At 38.0% G+C, this 23,600-nt stretch overlaps 1 protein-coding gene across 3 annotated transcripts; it reads right to left on the reverse strand.

Moving 5' to 3' along the window:
• Nucleotides 1-636: 636 nt before the first annotated feature.
• tpp2 (tripeptidyl peptidase 2) lies at nucleotides 637-23,530 on the reverse strand. 3 transcript variants are annotated; one of them, XM_022243036.2, is made up of 27 exons: nucleotides 23,260-23,530; nucleotides 17,606-17,734; nucleotides 16,625-16,720; nucleotides 15,877-15,984; nucleotides 15,515-15,639; nucleotides 15,067-15,164; nucleotides 13,781-14,001; nucleotides 13,559-13,635; nucleotides 13,194-13,321; nucleotides 12,801-12,900; nucleotides 12,541-12,674; nucleotides 12,223-12,353; nucleotides 11,591-11,762; nucleotides 11,057-11,214; nucleotides 10,551-10,728; nucleotides 9,719-9,990; nucleotides 8,712-8,812; nucleotides 8,443-8,539; nucleotides 7,632-7,769; nucleotides 6,993-7,313; nucleotides 6,367-6,435; nucleotides 5,179-5,318; nucleotides 4,569-4,665; nucleotides 4,276-4,406; nucleotides 3,802-3,988; nucleotides 3,490-3,612; nucleotides 637-2,796 (listed from the first exon to the last, which is right to left on the reverse strand). In XM_022243036.2, exons 1-27 carry the CDS (start codon nucleotides 23,422-23,424, stop codon nucleotides 2,707-2,709), a joined length of 3,786 nt encoding a protein of 1,261 aa, XP_022098728.1. In that variant the 5' UTR covers nucleotides 23,425-23,530; the 3' UTR covers nucleotides 637-2,706. The 3 variants fall into 3 exon arrangements, with proteins under 3 accessions (XP_022098728.1, XP_022098727.1, XP_022098729.1); XM_022243035.2 differs by having other exon boundaries at nucleotides 3,784-3,988; XM_022243037.2 differs by lacking the exon at nucleotides 6,367-6,435 and having other exon boundaries at nucleotides 3,784-3,988.
• Nucleotides 23,531-23,600: the final 70 nt, after the last annotated feature.

The following is a 23,600-nucleotide window of genomic DNA, read 5'->3' on the forward strand; positions in this document are numbered from 1 at the left end:
CCTGCTAAGGGCCTGCGCAGTTCCATTTACGTCGCTTTTTCTTTGTTCTGAGCATGTGTTTACATATGTAAATCAGGGTCACCAAGTTCAGTTGCTCATGGTATTTAAATACTTTCCTGTAACCATGCTGTAACGCTGTTTGGAATTTTGCAACGCAGGCAGCTAGCTATGAGCGCGACATGCTTACTTGTACAAAATCCATAATTTCCCATCAAATCTGCCAGAAGCCACAACGGAGTTTTCATTTATCATCAAGCTATGGAATGTTGACCTCCACTGTTTGCCACCTGCTTTCTCCATGCCTTTTGCAGGACAAGGTATATTCCACTCCAATGTTCTTAACATTCTCAACTCGTGATAAAAAATTGTGAAGTTAAATCTGAGGGTGCTTGTTGAAAACTAAAAAAATCAGTGCAGAGTGACCATTAAATAAGTAGCAAACCCTAAAAAATAACATCTTCAGGTAGAGGAAACCGAATTCATTCAATTACAGGTTGATTCAATGTGGACTTTGAAATAAAATAGCTGGATAAAACCTTTTGGCACAGGTAGGTTATTTTATAAGGTTTTGATATGTTAATTATTGTGCGCACTTCGAAGTTCAGACATTGCAGAGACAATACAGGATACAGAAACTGCTTTAAAATCTGTTTTAATTGTTACCATGGATACGTTACACACTAAAAAATAAACAACCCAAACTAGCAATGCATCTCCAATAGTCTAAAGCAATTTTTATTACATCCACACTACAAATTCATTATAAAAGTTACAACTGTTACCTGAATATGCTCTGACCAGATTTTTTAACTACATGTATGACACCAATGCTGCTCTACAAAACTTGACCATTTTTGTGATCATTATTTTCTTCTGAATATAGTAATGATCCCTGAATGGTTCCAACTTTGCTTTCCACAACTTTTCACAGAATATTTCATCATTCTTAAGCTCTTTTTCTGAAAGTTACACTGTCCTTTTAAAGCTGTTAAAATACATTGATTTAGGAGCCTTACGTGTACACTTACTAAAATGCACTTAGATGACATTTGAGGTAGAAAAAGTTTTCTTCTTTTAGATGCAACATTCTCCTTAACTAGTCACTTTTCCAACTGGACTGTGAATTTCTGAAATGAATCACAAGGAAGTGTCCTGGCACTCATTCCATTGAGCCACTGAATATAGAAATATTCTGCTAAGTAAAAATGGCTTGACAGCCACAACGCAAGACGTATTTTTGTTTGATTTTTTGCTGATATCTTTTAACATCTCCGAGCAATTTTGTTGTGTAACTCACTCTTTTGTTGTTTACCTTCCAAATTTTCAACAGTAAAATTATTTTTGAGTAAACACCTGAAAATCAACATTCCAATACTTTGTAAGGTTCAAAGTTAAAATACATCAAATCAGCATTGGACTTCAATGGTACCAACCAACAGAATTACAATGACTAAAAATACTGCTAAAAATTAAAACAATATGATCCTCTTTTTAAAATGAGAATTCTTGCTCACTTAATACAGATGGTCTGAAAACTAGCTTTGTGGCTTTGCTGACAAGGATGAGATTTGAGGTACTTACGTAGCGTAAAGGCACTATTACAGAGTCTGTGTTTTGTGCATGTACACACGTGCTGAAATATGCATTGAGTTTGTAAAACTATGAGTTTTTGCATCAATTGCCTGCAAGTCAACTTGATATTAAACAATGCAAACACTAAGACACATGGACTCCACTAAGTCAAAATTCACAAATTTAGCACTTCAGACATTGTATTAACATCATTAATGATCACAATCACATAATCTATTTCATAAAATACAGTATAAAACGTATACTGTGTACTGTTATGATCAAAAGAGATCACTCAAATTCTCCGATGTTGTATGTAATACATGCACGTGTAGTAGGAGCTTTATCTCTCAGAGTGGTGTCTTTGCAGAGTTTAGACATCCCCTCAGAATTTGTCCCCCTTTTTTGAGTGTAATGGTTATCATTCACTGGTATCATCTTACACATTGTTTAAAAGGAGTCAATAATACAGACTTCTCAGGATGTAAGGATTAGACAGAGTTTTTGTTGAAGAATAAGTTGCTTAGAAATGACACTGATCTGACTCATTCAACAGAAAAAATGTATTATTCATACACCATGACCTTTGATTTAAATTGATACAAACTGCATAGTAAGCTTGCTTGCATATCAAGCAGACCCCTTGAACAGACTACAAGCAGGAAGTTGGGGGAAAAAATTACACTTACACTTACAAAGGAAAATACAAGAAAGGAATCTAGAAGAATCTTACAAATCTACCAAATACAAAGGGCCATCTTGATTTTTCTTTCTGAAAACGAACTGCTCCTGAGAGTATGTGCAGCGCTAGAGTTTGACGTCTTGAATGTATCTCTTGGAAAAACAGCTTCTTTTCTGCATGCAACTTGGAAGAATAAGTACACAGTGTCAGGGGTTGGCGCTCAGCACTCATTATGCTGGAAAGTAGGAGCAGAGTATGAAACTACAAAATCATGGGACAACGACAGTACAATTTGCTGTTGCTTGAGAAAACCAGAAGTTAGACTTCTTGTCTGTGCATGTGGGAGGCATCACTGACTCTTTTCAATGCATTTACCAAGTTTATAATGGCTCACAGTGGGGAGGATACTAGATGGACAGACAGGTGTCTGCATAACAACGTATAATTCAAACCTAGAATGGGATATAGTGAGGAGGGTACTTGACAGGTATGCTGTTTTCTGTATGACGCACCAAGTGATCCCAGCCTAGCTTCTTGTAAACCTGCAATGAAAAATAAGACAGGCAAACATGAAATAGGCAAACACACTGAGAAACAAATTTGCAATGAAAAAAGCATGTGCTATAAACATAGCTTTCCATACATGTTTACCAGCAGCTTCCACAAGCACATATCTCTCTTGAACAAACATTCTGACATTACATAACTGATCGCTCAGTATCTCCATCTGATACATGTACCAGTAGTTCTGGTTTGTAAAACTGCAGTGCAACCCTTTTGCTTTTACTGAACACAGATGAATAAACAAATGCTGGAATGGGCTGTGCAAGAAATCTTGAAGAATTCAGTTTTACCTTGTTACAACAACCAGGTGAGTGCATGTCAAATCTGTTACTAATGGTATACAGTGTAAAAGAATGAGAGTGAACTGAATAACAAAATTAAAAATCACTTCTCTGAGCTGTGATTTTACAGTCATTATTATCATGTGCATTGATCATAATAGTGCTGATGCTTTAATACTTTATTCACTTCACTAATTAGACTTGACGCTTGTGACAAAAGGCCTAAGTACATTTAACTCCAAGTAGATACAAATGTGCTTCAGTAATTATGTTTTTTTTCACAAGCCTTCGGGGGTACTCACTGAGTTTATAGTATTTAAATACACGTCGGGCAGGGCAAATCCAAAATTAATTTAATTATAATATGTCTGAATAACAGTTAACAATCACCTCTATAGCTTTCCTGTCTGATTCCTTGCTTGGCCTGGAATCATCATTTAGCTTTATTAATCCTTTCAGCTGACGCCCGTAGTAGTTGCGTACTTGAGCAAACTTCACTGTAAATGGAAGCACCTGGGGTAAAAGAGTTGGTGAAGCAAATATGATGGTTGAGAACTAAAGATTTTAACACCTGCACTAGTTATGTGTTCTTGTAACACAGTAATTATAAATCACATTTCAGGTAGGGAAGAGTTGTATGAAGGAGGGGATGTGATGCTTGGAATTTAGCCATAATCACAGTACCTTCTTCCGTGTGCCTACCTTCTTCTCTTCTGACTCTGCCCACTTTTGTACATCATTGAAGGTTTGATTCATTTGCTCTAGGAGTTTTGTTTCTTCTTCTGATGTGGTTTCACCTTCTGCTCTGATGGCAAGTATTCTATCAGCCAGAGCACAACCTTTGATGACCAGGCAGTTAATCAAATATGCCTTCAGTTTTTCATTCTCACTGCAAAAGAACAAATTTTTCAAACTGTTGGTGCTACTGTTGATGATTCAGTCTCCCGACAGAGCATATCAGCTTATGTTAACGGTGGGGGTTGTGATACATGTGAATTGATACACATTCTGAGTATGTTGTCTCACAAGCTCCAACAATGAATACTGTAGGTCCCATAACACCGTGTGCATTATTTACAAATCTTGGAACTTGGAAGCTATGTTCTTTGCTATTTAATAGTTTTAAGGGTGCTTCAGTTACTTGGGCAAAAATTTTTACATGTACTTGGAACTTACACCTTGAATGACTGAGCATCTGGTCTTGTATCAGTCTTCATTGCAAAGTAACTTGCTAATGCCGACTGGTCAATGAGGGAGACCACCTTATCAGCAAGTTGTACTATCTCAGGCAACATCTTATTCCGATCCTGAAAAAAAGGTAAAAAGGAATCTTTCAAACTCCATATCAAACATTTACACAGTTACTGCAGCATTTCATGCAATGGTTTCTGTCAGCTACCCTGACACTAAGTGACCCTCTCAGTTTTTAGTTGTTTATCTCGACACTACGAGGTGCATGCGGTTCCTACCTTGTGGGAATCCTTGGCTGTTACTTGCGTGACATGTAACGGGAGATGATTGGGGTAACTCGCTAGCAGTTCTTGGTACAAAGTGTCACTTTCCAACCTTTTACACATTCAAAATGGTAAAATGTAAAAGACTTTATAATTGTGAAAATGGTATCATAACGTGTGAAGCCTGTTTTCCTTGATTAGTTAGCTTACTGTTTTGTACCGAAATGAGTTGAATGGCCATTCAACTCAATTCAACTCAATATGGTCACTATTAAAAGCATGACATTACCAGTATATACTGTATATAATCTATAATTGGGGAATTCTGTGAATCAGTCTCAACACTCCATTTTCATGTCTTGACTGGCTAAGACATGTACCGGCACGTACCTGCTTCTAAAACCCAACTACATGTGTATATACTTGTACTTTAAATATCACACAATCCAACAAATATTGTAGCGCTTTAGGATTACAGAAACTTAATGGGCTTATTGCAGGAAGTTGGATTTTTTTGGGAGTTTGGGATACCTTTTAGTAAAGCTTTTAATAGATAAAATGTCTCTGTCCAAGTATTGTTGCTTACATCATCTACCAATAGAGTATTAGAAAAACCAGTTCTTACTTTGTGATCCATGAGATCTTGAAGTCTCGCAGTGCCTCCTGAAATTCCTCTTCTTTGGTTTTTTCTTTGGCTTTTTCTGTTTTAGTGACATGAGGCTTGTGAGGTGTCTGTGTGAGGACATAGATGAAAGGATAGCTGTCCTGGAGGCACAATGAAAAAAGGAAAGCAAAAAATGAGTGATTTTTAGAACCATGCAATGTTAGTTCAAGAACAACTACGAAATGCATGTGTTGTGGTTGCATCGCTACTAACAAAATGGACACTCCCCATCAACATGGTTCTTTTCAACTAATGAGGAGATGCTTCTGCTTAATGTGTATAAATGGTGACAACACAACATCTTTCTTCAGAAACCAGTTGGATGCTGAAGCAAAACACACAAACCTTTTGACTAGCTTATGACACAAAGAGAAGTTGAAATTCTAAAGACACAAAATGTATTTTCATATACAGTGTATTGAAATCACAAAGAGCTCAGTCATTGTCCCAGGAATCCTATAAAAGTAAGAGATCATCTTTTTTGAAACATAGCTTTACAAAATCAGATTATTTTTGTATGTGCATTGTGCTACTACAGAAATGTCATACATCATCTTGTCCTCTACCAAACCTCCACACATTTGTCGTCAAAAGTTGATGAAAGTTTTGATAAATGCAGGAAAGAAATTTGACTGAATAATCATCATCTCAAAACTAACTGCTTGAACAAATATGTAAATGGTCACGCAAATTACAAAAAGCAACTGAACTTGTGAATGAGCTGTTACGAAAAAGGTGTCTAAATGAAGAGGGTTTTAAACATCAACAAAGCAAAAGGAGATCGATTTCAGATGAGACAGAGGAAATAAAACAAACTGTGTGCTGTTTTGTTGATAAAATTCATGCAACATTGGGAATTTTTACTTTTAAGAAATTTTGAATCTAGAAAAAAATTGATGCCACACTCCTGAACATGAAGCAGATGCAACACCGAAACCTGCACGAAAGTAAAGCCAACAACAAACCACAGCCATGCACCAAGGCTAACTAGGTTAGTATGTAAATGATTTCATTTGGGCTGCAAAACATAACTTGCAACAATCAACTCAAACCAGCCAGGCATTTGGGGTATTTTATTTTCTTGTTCTTGAAGCTCAGATCTTCTAATGAATGTTAATTGGCAAACAGCAATGTGAGTGCTTAACTTACAGGCCTGGGACCAAGATTTCTCTTTCCATCACTCACACAGCCTGCCATATGACCCTTCTTTCTCCGACCCTACAGCACAAAGGTCATACGGGAGTCAAGGGTCACGACTCAAGACCAATTGCAGTGGCAGGAAACGGCCAGTTAATTGAATGCGTTTAATTTGGAAATATTATTGCCAGTTATAGATTACATAATTACATGTACATGTAACTATTAAATCAAAGGTTAGGTCAGTAGACATTTCAATTTATTAAGAATGATTAGGATCAAAGCATTATGGATTTGAAGGCCATTACCAAGAAACATCCACCCAAAGTTTACAATCACAGACAATTCATGCCATGGGAAATGTGTCACACCATAGTTGACGAAAAAAACACCCCCTTCGTTTCCATCATTTACATCATTAGTTTTCATGATGGCAGATAGCATGAACCAAAAAGTGCTCCTCATGAAGTCAAACATTGGCACAAACAAATCCAGTACAAAACAACACATTATACAACGGTAACAAAAACCAGACAACTGCTACACAGCAACAGCACATCAAATAATGTTGATACATTATTTCTTCAATGACTTTCTAATGAGAGATCGCTGAAACAAATGAAGTCCAACCATCTTACCGTTTTGCCCGGTTCATGCTTGGCTAGAGTGATAGTTCCCGTCAACATTTGACCCAGTGAGGCTCCTTTTGGTAGTTTGTCGTCAGATACCGGTGGGACAAACACAGCCACAGAATCTCCAGATTGTACTGTTACCGTGTTGAATTTACTCTTGCCATTGAGTGCATTAGACATGGTCTGATAGCAGTCCACATTAAGACTTGAGGAGAGTTTCTGATCTATTAACATAACCATGTCTTTAAGTTTCTCCAGGAGATCTTTGTGCTCATGACGTACTTGAAGCCGAATGGTGTAGTCTCCTTTGTCTAGTTTGATTGTGTACTATAAGTGAAAAATGTGACACACACAACATAAACAAACTTAAGGCTGCGTTTAAACAATCTTTAAATTTTTATAGTGGAAATACACATACAGCGATGCCAGTAAAACAAATGAGATTGGGATTTGTTTTTTTCTAAGAATTAATACGTGTTTATCATCTTTTAATGTTTGATAGTGTGTACAAGTTGAGATTTGGCCTCGAATGAGTTCAATAGGATTGGTGAATGTAGATCATCACTAAGCAATTAACCAGTTTTCTGATAACCATGGTGACCAAGCAGACTAAACTATGGTTATTAACTTAGTTATCTTTTATACCTGATTAGGATAAGCATCTCCTGCTCCCATATACTGCTTGTTGTTATCAAACAACAACCACAATTGGCTCTCATACTCCGACTCATATAGAAGGTCGCTCAGTAATGGACAGTTGGGAGTAATCTCGGAAGTCTTGCTCTGAATTAACAAAATACAACAAACACAAAAAACCATCCATGATTAAATTATTGTAATCTTACAGAAAAAATCTGAGCGATAAACGCTCTTGTGGAGGGGGGGGGGGAAATTGTCACTTAACCCTAACCCTACATAATACTAAAAAATCACTACTTAGTGGTAAAATGTAGCATACAGTGTTGTCACTTGTAAGAAGACATGACCTTGTAGATCTCTGAAGCCATAAAATACAGTAGATAAGACAAGGTACCATACAGTGCCCTGGCACTATGAATGCACGACTTCATTGTTCTCTGTACAAGTAACAATGGAAGTGCTCTAGCCAGAAGTAGTAATTTGTAGGGCTACGTTCTTCAGGCTCAGACTAGTACTACATAGTAATTTGTAGTACCAAGTCCTGTAAGCCAAATGATATGCTTGGGTTAATGGAGTTAGTCCCTGGCCAATATAATCAAGCAGCCCACTGCAGGTTACCTCCCTGTGAAAATGAGATGGTCAACTGGGCTGCCTAAAGCTACATGTATATGAGATAGCTACTGTGTGGATTCAAACTCCACACAAACAGCAAGTCAGGAATCAAAACCTTATTATCACCAATATCTTTCTAATATGTAAATGTTGCATGAAATAATCGTACTGGTACTTCTGGTAGCAAAAATGAAAGTATTCCTACCTGGTGGAAGTTGTAGGTTAGGACTATCTCATATATCTGTCTGCCATTAGGAAGAACATCCCTTGCTCCTAGAGGATTTATCTTACAATCATTGGGCCTAGGCAAACGTGAAACAATTGTAAATAGACAGATAACATACCGGTATGTTCGTTTTGTATATAAGAAATGTATACCACCTCTTCACCAAAAATGCAACTGGAACAAAATAGCATCACCCAATCTAACAGAAAATTAAGTACAGAAAAATAAGTACAGAAATTCTTACTTACCTGAGCGGTTGTACACAGTTTTTTATGGTGATTGTTGGTGAGACTTCCTCAATTTTCAAATGAGATCGGACGTCAAAACGATAGACACCATTAGCTGCATGCTGTAATAGGAATCCATTTTAAGCAAGAATGATTCCAAAATTTCACATGTATACATTTTCCTTTACATGCAGATTACCTCTTTATTGGCTGATAATGGCTTAATAAGTTATTCCGTAAAAGCTTATTAATAATGGCCATTTTTGACTGTCTGCCGGTATGGACAATTTGCAGATTTACACCACACAAATCTCTCTTGTAAAGGATTGATTCTAAAAGGAGCCAGTTGTATGTATCTCTTGACCTCTTAACCTCTTGCTGCCGGGAACTCCGAGCAACATGGGTTTATATTCAGAGTCGGGGTGCCCGAAATGGGACAAAAGAGCTGCTGCTGGGAATTACCATCATTTTTCGGCTTGCATTTTTTTAAGGTAATCCATCACCGTTTTTAAACAGTATGCCACTGTTTTCGGCATAGCACGCCCGCAGATTAGCACTGTAGACAAAAGTGCTCCAGAGCCCCATTGATGAGTGACACAGCCCCGCTGCATGCTAATCCAGCCCTGTTTGAAAAGATGCCACTTGCATTCACTGGGGACAAAGGAAATTACGCAACACCTCACAACTCTGGGCTCTCTTTACGCAGGCCTGGCCAAAATATTCAGGAGTCAATGAAGGATACCTGTCAGCTTAGAGTAGCCACCAAACAGTCATTCGTGTGGGTGCAAACGTCCATTAAATGGAATGATTAAATTTTGAAAAATTTTGAAAAAAGCAGTTTGCAGCAGTTTTGTATGACATATCTTTGGAATTTTGAAAACTGAAAATCTTGAAAATCGCCTGTTTGTGTACACTGCATTTTTAAAAGCACCCAGCAGCATGTGGTTAACCTTCACCCATTTAACATCCACCATGGGAAGCTTCAAGTAATTCTTGGAATCTGTCCGTTCCCCAAAACAGGTTCTTACCATCTGAATCATCTTTTGGTTCATGTCTAGACTGTGGAAGGATATACTGTAGGTGATCTTAGTGTTGCCAAGGCTTGCCCACCACTTAGCAACAACCAGATCTAGTATTAATCCACCTCTGACAGAGAATGGATATGTTGACTGCCCTAACTCCTGCAGCTGGAAGAATTTGTAGAATTCGTTGCTTCTATAAGCCATGTGATCTTCTAGTTGAATGCAGTGAAGTACAATTTTAGAACTTTGTTCTGGGTCCAGAGATGTCACAGTTAACTCTGAAATTCATGTAAAAAAGAAAACAATATTTATTAATCTGTGTACATTAGAAACAGTTGAAGTTGAAATTAATGTGAAAAGGAAACCCCTGAAATCAGGAACCACCTTCTCATAATAAACTAAACAGCATGGCTGACTGACTCCATGTACCATTTGAATCTGAGCAACATCTACCGGTAGTTGTCATTACATTAAGGTTTATTTGGAAAGTAGGGCCAGTTTTTTTCACACAGATCTACATGTAGATTGCAGTCAGTAATCCATCGTTGGTTCACTGACACCAGATCCTGCCTAAAAGATAAAGCAAACCAGCTTTCGGGTCAGTGATCTAGATTCAGATTGCACTCAGCAATCCACCGTTGGTTCACTGACATTAGAACCTGCCTAAAAGATAAAGCAAACCTGATCTGTGTGAAACAAACAGGTCATTCATGTGTTTGCATAATGTGTAAAATCCTTAAATTATTGAGCAAAAAACTTTAAGGAAATACTTTTGTCCAATTCGAAATTCCTCAATGCTACACAGTAGATTCAAGCAAGTTGTCTAATCCTATCATACCTGCCCACGTAGCACCTTCTGGTACCTGAATAAAGCTTCTTCTGATCTGACCTGGCTTGAACTCTATCTCACTCCAAGTCAGCTCATACTGTTTGCTTGTTTGTAGTGGCTTTACTACAGTAATTGGTATCCTGAATAAAGGTCCTTTGTGTGGATTAGCTGTGTCGAAGCACTGAACCTGTTTGCAAAGAAACAGCATTTTCGTTCAAAATTTCTCGCTGATTTACTGCAGGCGATGTTCACAATTACAGTAACTCAAAAACACAAACTCTAACTAAAGTTTGAAATACTTGTTTGAACTCATTTATCATTTCACCATAAATACCTTGAACGCTTTAATTTTGAAATCTATATTATCCTGAAAATGCTAATTAAAGGAGCCATAAAGGGTCATAACATTAACATCAGTTGCACAACAAGCCAATACATTAACCAACAGGACAGTAAGTCAAAGTTGTTACTGATGGAATCACTTTGCTTTAATGGTGTAATTGCCTGATAAATACCTCAGTATAGTGAACCCCTTCACTAAGCCCTCTCGGATCAACTCGTATAGATACAGCACGAGAAGCATTCATTAACGCTAGATGGGATGGATTAGATACCCAAGATGCTTCACACACTAGCGTTGTCTGCATGGTGAATGAAATCTTCTCCTGAGCACCTGTCAAGTTAATCAATCAGTTAATCAAAAAATAAATGTAAATTGATGTGTAACTGTCAGTGGTGCTCAACATACAATTAAGCCCAAAATTATTCATATCCATTCCAAATTCAGGTAACATAGAATTTACAACCACAATACCATAGAATTGATGACCAAAAGCTTAAATCTTTGACTAGATGAGCTTTTGCAAAGGAAATATGAGTTTTTGTATGCCTGGGTTGACCATCGGTCCAGTTCAAATGTTTTAACAAAAGAGCAAACTGCCATATTTTTCAATGGGCCTGAATAATTTTGGACAGCATCAACAGTTTAGGTCGTACTTCTGTAATGAAACAAACTAAGACCTCTGTGGGTCAGAGTAATTGCTACTCACCGATATCATCTCCATATTTTGGCTCTATGGTGACGTTGCATTCTCGAGGTTTCTCTGATTGTTTTGTTCCCCTGATATAGATTCCTCTTTTAGAACCAGTTGAAATGGAGAACCTTAGATTGCACGTTGGACAATCAGAGAAGCTTACAAGATGCTCAAATGCCTTTTCAACCTGCAATACGTCAAAAGTCAAAGGTGAAAGATTACTGCATCTGACAGGGTATAATCATTTGATGCATTCTTTATTTAAGGTCAATGAGTCACCTTCTCTATTAACAATTCCAAAAGACATTTAACCTGTACTTAATCCTCTGAGCTCCTGTGAGTAACAAGACAACATACCAAAACAGCTCAATCGTTAAAACTCCAACTTGCTAGGAATGTACAAGTGTCTTCAAATAGAGAAAGCACTGCTATAATGACATAACAGGGTCCCTGCTATACCTGATTGTTTGGTGTGGTGGTGTTGGGTAAAAGAGCATTGTCATGTACATGTATAGTAAAAGATTAATGTCTGCACATATTTTCCTGAATGTCAACAATTTATGACTTTCCTCTCTGAAGATAAAAATATTGCATAAGATGACTCAGAAGAGCCTATCATTAGAGGATGCTTAGCAGATGACACATACCTGTATGAGACCATAACCCTGTGCAAATATCTCTACCCTCTCAACACTGAGAGCAGTGTTCTCTAAGGCCCTGCGAATGCAGTGAGGAGTGTAGGAAATCTTCTCTGCCTTCAGACCTGACAGGATCAATGCTGTCAAAGATAATGACAAAAAAGTTCAAGCCACGGGGATAATGATGATAGAAACTTTTTAAACCTTGGACATACACTTAAGAAATGTAAGACATATTGAGGCATTACAACAACAAACAGAACAAGAACACTCAATTTGCATGAAATCTCTTCTGGATTGAATGAACAGAGGTTTAAGTTGACTTACCAATTCCTCCACAGGCATTTGGGGAAGACATTGAGGTTCCATTCATAAGCTGTGACCCTCTTAAGGTCCAGTTTGGCACGGAGGTTATAGCACCTCCTGGAGCTGTAATACTTACTCCAAGGTCACCATCCACACTGAATGAAGGAAGAAATATGCAAAATATTGTTTTAAATTCAAAGAAGGGGATGAGTTAATTTGAAGTGAAACAAAAGTACATGGTGAGCTTTATTACCTCAGGACAACGCTTACAACAATCTTACCTTGGACCTCTGGATGACCAAGTATAAGCCATGCCAGGTAAACGCTCTCTTAATGAATATTCAGCAACCATCATTTCTGGTGAGACATATGCACCAACACCTGTAACCCAAATACAGTTACTACGAATGAAAATGTTATCTACTGAGGTTTCAGATTGATGTAATGTTTGTTCTCCCTTTTGGACCATGTAAGTTGGGTTCCAATCCGTGCCTGATTCTGTAAAATTCCCAGATTCTCTAGTATACCTCACTTGTCATCCTATCACAAACAACATTTTAATATTCACCATCTTTCCATAGGTTTCTTCAGAATTGCAAAATGCTCTGTCAATGAAATTTTTCCAAAAATCCTTGTTTCAGTTTAAGATGGAAAATACAATCTAATCTACTGACCTATGACACTTGATGTGGTTCCACCTGGACAACCAACTGTTGACAATGCTGGACCATTATTCCCAGCCGATGAAACAAAGATAACACCATGGTCATTAACAGCTTCAGTGATGATGTTGCATACACGTCTGTAATAAGATCACAGATTATACCTCTGTGTTTATGAATTAGGCACACTGTAAGATTTTCAAAACTGTAATACTTACAAGGTATTCGTACATAAACGAAGCATGAATTATACTAATTTCAATATTGTGAGTCTGTGTGCTATAATGTTAACCTAAATCATTGAACAATTTCAATAACACACAAATCACACTAACTGATCAGTGAGTTAGCATCTGATCTCTATATTTACTACTCACCCTGAGTTAGGCCAATGTGCTGCTTCTCCATAACTAAAATTCACCAGGTCAGCCTTGTGTTCCATTACAGCTATCATCTGTCAGGATGAAAGCACCACTTCAACATGTTCAAGGTCCATAAACACACGGTAAATCCATTAACAAGTTTGTTGTCAGATTAGTTTCAAATTCATTAAGACAAGAAGATCAAATTTGTATTCAACCTGAAAACTGACTACTTACAGCTCTTACTAATGAACTTCCTGTTTCCATGGAGCCGAGCCTGGAATCACCGATCTTTATAACCAATATCTGAGCACCTGGAGCAATTCCATTCTTGTCAGGTTCATCAGGAAAATAAGCAGCTGCTATACACGCAACATGGGTTCCATGGGAACCGGCGTTGGTAACAATGCTTAACACGCTACCATCTTCGTACACATTGATGGAGTAATTTAGCATGTCTGTGAGGATAAAACATGGAAGAGCAAAAAAAATGCTTCAAGAATTTGTTACAATTAACATTAAACCCTCACTGTACTTTTTCCTGCAGGGAGTATCTGAGTGTCGGTAGGCCTTAGCCACCTGCTGTGGTGTGTACATTGTACATTAGGGCTGTACTAAATATATGAATATTTAATCTTTCTTTCTGAATTTGAATATTTGGATGCATAATGCATGAAAAATGGGGGGGGGATAATTTCTGTAAAAAATGAATTGCCTTCTACAGGCTTACGAGTATCTCCAGGTGATTGCAGGCTTGTAAAGGCAGCTGATATGCCCACAAGCAATGTAGATTCCATCGCAGAATAAGGAAATAAAGGTCATGAATGTGAAAGTCGGCATTCTTTGTAATGATTATAAATTGATGCGAACTTTGTTGAAATAAATTATGAGGAAGCCTTCATGAAGGTATTTCAACTGAAAGCCGAATTACTGGAGGTCAGAACAGGAAGAACCAACTAACTACCATGCATGGACTAAAAATATGGGAATTTTTCCGGTGGTAAATGGTAAAGGTTATCTCAACGAAATTCGAAGTGATTTAGCTTTGTATTTGTGGGTCTAGAGTGATCAATTCCTGTCCAAAGAAATGGAAGCCAAATCCTGAAATGAAACAAAGTTTCCCATGAGTTCTTCCATTGTTGCTTTAAAAGTACATGCAACATACTGTACAACTAGAATGGTGCCCTCTGCTAAACTGTGACTCCAATTGATAGGGTGGGAATCATTCTACAGTGTGCACATGTACATAATCGAAGTCATCCACATGAGTTGCCAAGAATTTAAACATTCTGAACAGGGCAAAAGGTATTTCTCATTTGAGTGTATTGCGAGCACCAGGCCTTAAAAATCTGTAGTGACTACAATGTGCAAAACTGTGTGTTCATGCAACTACATTTACTTCTGTTCACGCCTTGTTCATAAAAAATCTGCCCTCTGACATGACTGAATACTTGAATATTGGATCAAATGGAAGGTCAAATACTCAGATATTCAATTAGATTTGACTCAGCCCTATTACCCACCTGCTAATGTGAATGCAGCATATTGTTGGGACTCCTTAAAGCTTGTCAGCACCACACATGAAGCTAGGTCGCCTGTCTCTGAGGTATCAACCACGGCTCTGTTGATCAATAAATCCACATTTTCAATGTGGAACATCAAAATTGGATCTATGTAACCCTTTAAGTTTGTGAAATTTTGCTGTTTGTCTGATAAGTTATACATTTGGGCTGGCTTATTTTATGATAGTAGTATTTGACAAACACCTGTTGGGCAGATATTTTGTCTACAGGGTTTCAGTTTACAGGTCATTGCTTAAAATCTTATATTGGGGAAAAATATTAAAGTTTATGCAAGTAAATATATTACTGTTTACCTTCCAAGGGAGTTAAATGTCGCTTGACTATCCTGAAAAAGAGAAGCGATCTTCATTCCTGACTGGTATTTGTTAATAACTGTGTGCTAACTAACCTCCAAGTTTCTCCATCATGGAAGACAACACAGTCATAGACAGGACCGGGGTCACTGAATTTTTTATCAGCTGTGGTTAATATATCAACTTGTGCAGATAAATCTTCACGAGTCAGCTTCTCTTCCTAATGAGGAAAAATATTGGGAGCAATAGACACTCAGATATACATGTATGAAATGGAAATTCCTATTCCACATCTTTAAGCAAGTGGGACCTACATGTATACCACAATGTTCCTTACATTTCTGGTACATTAAGACAGGTCCAGTTAATACATACATGACATTATTTCAATGTACGTATACACTGTAACTAGAGAAACACCTGATTTAGTTCTGATCTGAATTTGCCAGGCACCTACCTGTTTTGTAGGATGTGGATGAGCATTGTCAAAGGCATCCAACTTTCTAATAGCTTCAGCCAGTGCTACTCTGTGCAGAGGATCCCATAACTTCTCTCTTCGCTCTTTCTATTGAACAGAATAGTTTCATTCTCGGATCAAACTATCAATCCAAAAAGTAAAATTGACGGATAGACACCGATCAATTGAACTACAGTTACCTTTAAATACAAAAAGTTTTAGGAGCCTGCCATAAAATTCAACATGGTGCAGTAAACTGATGGCATAGAGACATCATGCAGTGAAAAAGGACATTAAAAGTGGCTGAGGTTTTACTAAAGCAATCTATCTGGAACAAGAAAGATGTTTCATTAATATGTTGATACAGATTTAAAGCAACCTTTGCTTTAAGGCACGTACTTCCGTCTTTCAACTGCAAAAAAAATCATTACTTCAATACAGCTGAACCTTGTTCATAAGAGGTCCTTCGGACTTGGCAAATTACTATATTATAACAGGAACCTTTATTATCAGGAATGAAAACATTGAAAGACAAACGATTAGGATTTTAAAAGGTCCTTGTTATAAGCAGAATCTTAACAGTATTAACAGTGCTCTTATTAATGAGGTCAAATTTACATGTATATGATGGAAGAGTTGTTTATTTGATGAAGGCATAGCACACATTAACTCCAGTAAGTCAGTTTGTGTTCTGTGCATTGAGAGCAATGCTCTTCAGCATGTAAATGTACAGTACATGTCAACTAACTTGTATCCTTTCTTTCAGTTGCTTGGGGTATAGCTCGTAGGCATTCTTTACACCTATGTGGTATCGATTCGTTGGGTTCTGCCAACTCGGTGGGATCTGTAATAAAAATACAATCCAGTTATCTGTTAATAGTAATTAATGTGGTTATTTTGTCTACCATTGGGCTGTGGTGCTGACATTCATGTCTTCTGAAAATACATGTACATGATTGGTACATGCGCTCTGGTGTTTTCAAATCATGTGTGCTCCATATACAGGTCATATACACTGTACACCTATGGTACATGTACATGTAACAATTTTGAATTACATGTACATCATACCTCTGTCTTAAATACAATTTTTTCAATGGCCCAGAACTATCACATGACAGGGTGACAAAACCCATGTCACATACACGCACACATTCCCACAGTATACAGGACCATGCAGGAACCGCTAACCACTGATGTTCAAAGATTCCTTTTTTTTGCCCTTAATTTCCCTTAAAAAACAAGTAAAAAACTCATCAAGGCTGAGATACATGTACATGTGACAAAACAGTTGTTGACTGCTGTGATGTGGGATATCCTGTTTTGAATACCTGAGGAATATTATATAGCCCGCAACAATGTTCATAAAGTATCCCACATCATATCCCACATGTTATATCCCACATCAAAGCAGTCACAAATTGTACGACATTTACACATATATGTACATGTAATTTGTGGTTTAAGACTTAAAACTGGAAAAGAATGATGTGCTATTAAGGTGCACGATACGGGCGATTCACAAAAGAGTGCCTCCAAGAGTTTGCAGCGCATTGGCCAATCACGATGCGCAAAATCTATCAACCCAATGTGCGTTTGGAAAGGGTCGACAGATTTCACGCGATGTGATTGGCTGACAGGTTGCAAACTCTTGGAGGCACACTACTTTACAAGTACCGTACATGTAAATCACCCGTATTACTGATACATTCTTTTCATATTATGTTACCTTGAGTTTTCTTCCTGTAAGCCCTGTGATTTCACCATCTTTTGCCTCAACAACTGTTGACGTGTTGACATCACCACTTCCTGTTGTATCAATGATGTCCACAACCTTTGGAAGCCCATGTGTAGTTATCTAATGGTGTGAAAATAAAATCCCTTATGTACATGTACATTTTATTCTTACATGTACATAGCTAGCTTGGATATGATTACACATGCCATGCACATGATTTTATCACAGCATTCTTAATTCCCACATAAAGTTTTGGAAAGGATTTCAGATCACTCAGCTCCGAGCCCATGTTTAAGTTCTCTATTTAAAGTACAATTCTGCTGATCCTATACTGTACATTTACATACATGTATATTAAGGTGAATGATTTCTTTAGAGCTGACTTTTTTCTTTTGTAGTCTTAAGCTTTAAAATTAATCCCTGCAACATATTGGAAAATATCAGTCAGAAGAAAAATTAAAATGCCTAAATTTGAACAACGTACTTTTCTTTTTATAATCAGAAAAATTTTTGTTTTTAAATGCTCATGAATCAGGTATGACAAAATCTGATTATGAGGTTTGACCAAGAGGTACAGATAGTCTGACAGACAATAATTAATGTCCTCAAGGAAACCCAAATATCAGTGGTTAATGTTACATGTAGTAGCATTTATTCTACTGGAAAAAAATAAATTCCCTTAAATGTTCATTGCTCGCAGACAAAAACGACTAAATTAATATTTGATGGTGCAAAACCTGCAGCAAGGTAATAGTATACATGTACACATAATCTGTGAATTGCCATTCCATGTGAACCAGGAGGTAATGAAGAGGAATATCAAAGGTATGAGTCATGCTTGAAAGAATCATGCTGCATCACCACTGATGCACGCTCTATGGACTGATAGTACTTGTATGTACTGCAGAGCTCCATGACACTGTTGTACAGTACTCACTGTACTGACTGACTAGTGTTATTATTAAGGTGATGTATTGGTAATGAGTTTGTGCTCTAGAGGGATCTACTGAATATAGGATGGGACCTCTGTGGCTGGTTCACATGTATTGATAAGTAATACACGGTTATTAAGGTCAGGGATATTTCTGTCTGAAATTACAGGAACACTGGAAAGATTTACACGTTTCTGATATTAAACTGAAATTGAAGACAACAGACTTCTGTCAAATCATGAACACACTTTACAACATGTGGTGCGTTCTCAGCTCCTTGTCTTAATTATTCTGTTTCACTCCAGCATCGAGTAAAAGCTCTCTGGGTTCTTTCATAACTGTACAAACAATGGACACAACTTGTTTTCTTTCTTTTTGTTCCCTTATTTGAAGGAGAATTTAGCATGTGAGTTCAGCGGCCTACATAATGGAAGCTAGATTGCATGTATACAAGGGTCTACAGTCAAATGACAGATGCATTTAGTGTATTTAACTGGAGGCAATGACATACATGTATATGTATGTATTTAGCAGAAACCTACATGTGCATTTGTCATGTACATGGGCATGTACTTGCATGTTCATTACTGTACATGTACATGGTTGAAGCTGAATAAGAAATACAATCTCAACATACGTGAAATTCGTTGGAATTACATGAAAGCTGGGAATAATGAAGAGATTATTAGGAATCTGTTTTTCTTTCAAGCAGAGGGTGAATATCAGAATACATACATGTACTTGTACACATGTAAATTTATACTGAGTCATTGACAAAAGTATTACGGTAATAATGATAAAAGTGAAAATACATGTATCCTTCTGCTGGACTTAATTTGTTAAAATGTCTACATAAATATACCTGTGTAAAAATGTACAGGTAAACAGACTAGTACAGAAAATATCTGAAGTAAAGTTACTAGCAAAAAATTAACAGTGATTTTTATTGTCAAGTTCAACTTTATAAATGCAATATAATTTTGTGCAATATTATGTACATGTACGTATGCATGCTTTAAAAAAACAAAAGTACATGTAGATGATTGTACAAAGACAGCACTTAACCCTGCTTCCATGAAATTTGCCAGTTAGGTACACGAATGCATGAAAAAGCAGTACCCATCTTAAATGTATTCACTTTTATTTCCAATTTCATTGTGTTCTGTTCAGGATGTTATACTATGGAGCTACAAATCCAGCTTCATGGTTATACATACACTGTACATGTACTTCAGTGCACACAGTGTGACTAGTAATTATAATAATTTATTCATTTACAACTTTAGTGCATATTTCACACAGATGTGTTCATATGCGCTCTACAATGAAGACATTAACGTAGTCGAGCCAATGGCATAAAAGGGCGCCTCAGGCAGCTGCCAAATGACCCACATCCACCTACCGTACAAGTACATCTATGAGTAAAGAGAAGAGACAGTAAGAAGCAATTACAGTTTTAGAGGCAGGAGGAAAATCCCAGAGAAGAAATTTCTGGGTAAAACCCACCGTATCAGGTAGGGACCCAAAACTCAATCCACATGTGGACCAAGCCGGGAATCGAACCCAGGCCGCAAAGGTGAAAGGCAAGGAAAGAATAATGTATGTACTTCGCCAACCCGACTGCCACTCCACTTCACAGTGCAAAGCATGTACTAGGTTTATCAATCATTGCTCGGTTTGGGGATTGTTAACAGATGAATGAAATCCTGCAAGGGGATTAATTTCTTAAAATTAAAACAATTAATAAATTAAGAAAGCAGATATTTCATCTTAAAAATCTGGTAATCCTGAAGATGCTATGGATCATCAACTAATTGGCACTAAGCTAAGGTGTAGGCTGAACTAATTGGCACTAAGCTACAGTGTAGGCTGAACTAATTGGCACTAAGCTACAGTGTAGGCTGAACTAATTGGCACTAAGCTACAGAGTAGGCTGAACTAATTGGCACTAAGCTACAGTGTAGGCTGAACTAATTGGCACTAAGCTACAGAGTAGGCTGAACTAATTGGCACTAAGCTACAGTGTAGGCTGAACTAATTGGCACTAAGCTACAGAGTAGGCTGAACTAATTGGCACTAAGCTACAGAGTAGGCTGAACTAATTGGCACTAAGCTACAGTGTAGGCTGAACTAATTGGCACTAAGCTACAGTGTAGGCTGAACTAATTGGCACTAAGCTACAGTGTAGGCTGAACTAATTGGCACTAAGCTACAGAGTAGGCTGAACTAATTGGCACTAAGCTACAGAGTAGGCTGAACTAATTGGCACTAAGCTACAGAGTAGGCTGAACTAATTGGCACTAAGCTACAGTGTAGGCTGAACTAATTGGCACTAAGCTACAGAGTAGGCTGAACTAATTGGCACTAAGCTACAGAGTAGGCTGAACTAATTGGCACTAAGCTACAGTGTAGGCTGAACTAATTGGCACTAAGCTACAGTGTAGGCTGAACTAATTGGCACTAAGCTAAGGTGTAGGCTGAACTAATTGGCACTAAGCTAAGGTGTAGGCTGAACTAATTGGCACTAAGCTACAGAGTAGGCTGAACTAATTGGCACTAAGCTACAGAGTAGGCTGAACTAATTGGCACTAAGCTACAGTGTAGGCTGAACTAATTGGCACTAAGCTACAGTGTAGGCTGAACTAATTGGCACTAAGCTACAGTGTAGGCTGAACTAATTGGCACTAAGCTACAGTGTAGGCTGAGGTTGTATTGTTTTCTTAATTAAACCAGATACTGTATTTACTATTTGTAATTGAAAGCAGCTGCCTGGAAATAACCATAAAATCCAGGTCAATTGTCAATTTAACAAAATGAATTTAGCATTAGTTAGTATTGTCCTGGCCCATTGATGGACTAGAATGGCTCTGGAAATGCAGGGTGACTGAACAAACATAAAGCCACTGAAGGCATTTGCGATGGTGATCCAAAATGGTACTATATAAATTCATAGTGCAAAGCATGAATGATGATGGACTGTACTGTACATGTACCTGTAGTCAGGCTGCCAAAGAAACATAATCAGGAGAACGGGATGCACAAACGTGGTATAAAACCTTTGTCATTCATGTACTCCAGTTTGTTTACACCTGCTATACAAATCAAATATGCCAAGTACAAATATAAAACTATATATGTACAAACATGTATGAGGCTTAAAATTACAATTACACAAGGGCAGGATTTGGCCGTCTCAAGAAACTCAAGGTAAAACTAGAGCCCCATACATCTTGCATGGTATACATGTACGTACCCGGTACCAAGACATAGCCGAGTCCTTATGTGCAGAATGGAAAGCATCCGGCCTTACAAGCTCGGTACCAGTTTGCTCCATCTCAAGTAAGGGCATACATTTGAGAGGGAGTAGCTGCATGACACCTGCACGCTGATGTGTTTTATGTGAATGTGGACTGTGGTGTTATAAAATTTTAAATACCATGTTTAAAGTGCTATTGTGAGAATTAATGATGGATCTGTGAGCAAATTGGGCGTTAACCACAAATGGACCACAAGTCACTCTTAAACAATGACAATGTGCACCATCCTTAACATTTGGCTGATGGTGTTGGCTTCAACTCTTTGACGTAATGGTCAGTGACATCTGGGACAATTATTTTCATGTGATTGGTTCCTTCTGTAGTGATTAATGAGCTCGGCAATTGGTAGCTGATGGAGTGACCAAGCCTTGGTGCCTAGTTTCAAATGATATAGATGGTTTTAAATATCCCTCTTTTGGGTGATGTTGGTCAAACTGTACAATTGTTGCCAGGGTGGAACTTTCCCTGGAAAAGAGTTCCATATACATGTACATGATATATGGACGCCACTTGACATCCTGTGCACAAACCTATGAAACTGGTCTAAAAAGTTCTATGTGTTTTTTCAGTAAACGACTTGATATTTTCCCCCTAAATTGAACTTTTCTGGACATGCTTTAGTTTTCTGATGGTTAGTAACCTACTACTTGTCACTGTGGGGAATAAGGTGTCTGGTCAACTCGACCGATTGCCAACTCGACTCAAGTCAACTTGACTCTAGACCAACTTGACTGTTGACCAACTCGACCGTTGTTCCTTCAACCGTAAAGGTCAACTTGACTCCCGACCAACTCGACTCTCGACCAACTCGACCGCGCAAACGGTGCAACAGGTACAGGGCATAGAAGGAATACATTTTTCCTAGTTCTGGATGGTGTGTGTAATTCGTTTTACTGTGCGTGATGTGATCTGTGCATGTGCAGAGTATGGTGACAGATTTCGAGGGTTTGTGCAAGCATGCTTTTTCTCAAATTGGGAAAATTATTTTGGAGCATATAACTATAACTTGGAGCATCACTATAACTTAAGCCCACTGCATAACACTAGTCAGTTCTACATGTACATGTATTGGTAAGTTGATCATCATCTCTTTAAAATTTATTTTTGCAGTAGGCCTAGGATTTTCCTCCATGAATCTCCATGGACTGAGCCTAACTATGCTAACTGCGCCTGACAATGACATGCCTAAAGTTGGCTGAAGGAATACAAAAAGCCATTTTACTTAAAAGAAAAGAAATAAGCAAGCTTTCCTGAGTGATCATCTGATCAGGCAGTCACATTTTGTCCATTTCTGCACAGTCAAGTGATAACCCACATCGTCTGATCGTTCCTTTCCAACTTAATTTGCTATCGATTGCCTTTCGATGAATGGACAGGCAGTCTTCCGTCTTTTTACCTGTAAACCTGGTGCTCCTGGGTCGACGCCCGTATCGAGTATGGCAATTGTAACTCCCCTTCCATCAAAATCTGGGTATTTGGACAGAAATGTCAAAGCTCCTGTCTCCTTCTTTGGTAGCAACCCAGCTACGGGAAAACTGTCGTCGACAAGTGACGACGCCATGGAGGTATGGGGAAAAACCTGCAAAATCCAGTTGATTTTTCGTAGGCATCAAGCTTAAGTGGATGTACAAGTCATTAGTACACCGTACGATCGTATACATATTGGCTGGTTTCCTCACTTATGATAACATGTCATTCTGCATGACTGGTACATGGGTACCAGCAGCGGATGGAGAG

This window comes from Acanthaster planci, linkage group LG14 (genome assembly GCF_054643075.1).
Source record: "Acanthaster planci isolate LZ-2023a linkage group LG14, COTS_SCS, whole genome shotgun sequence".
Classification (NCBI taxonomy): Eukaryota; Metazoa; Echinodermata; class Asteroidea; order Valvatida; family Acanthasteridae; genus Acanthaster; species Acanthaster planci.

Bases quoted from the DNA above. Each gene is read 5' to 3' on its own strand.
- tpp2 (XM_022243035.2), bottom strand. From the start codon at position 23,424: ATGGCGTCGTCACTTGTCGACGACAGTTTTCCCGTAGCTGGGTTGCTA. The intron at 11,215-11,590 runs GTGAGTAGCAAT...TTAACTTGACAG, and splicing joins AAAATATGGAGATGATATCG to GTGCTCAGGAGAAGATTTCA. The intron at 7,314-7,631 runs GTATAAAAGATA...TTTCACTTATAG, and splicing joins GAGATGCTTATCCTAATCAG to TACACAATCAAACTAGACAA.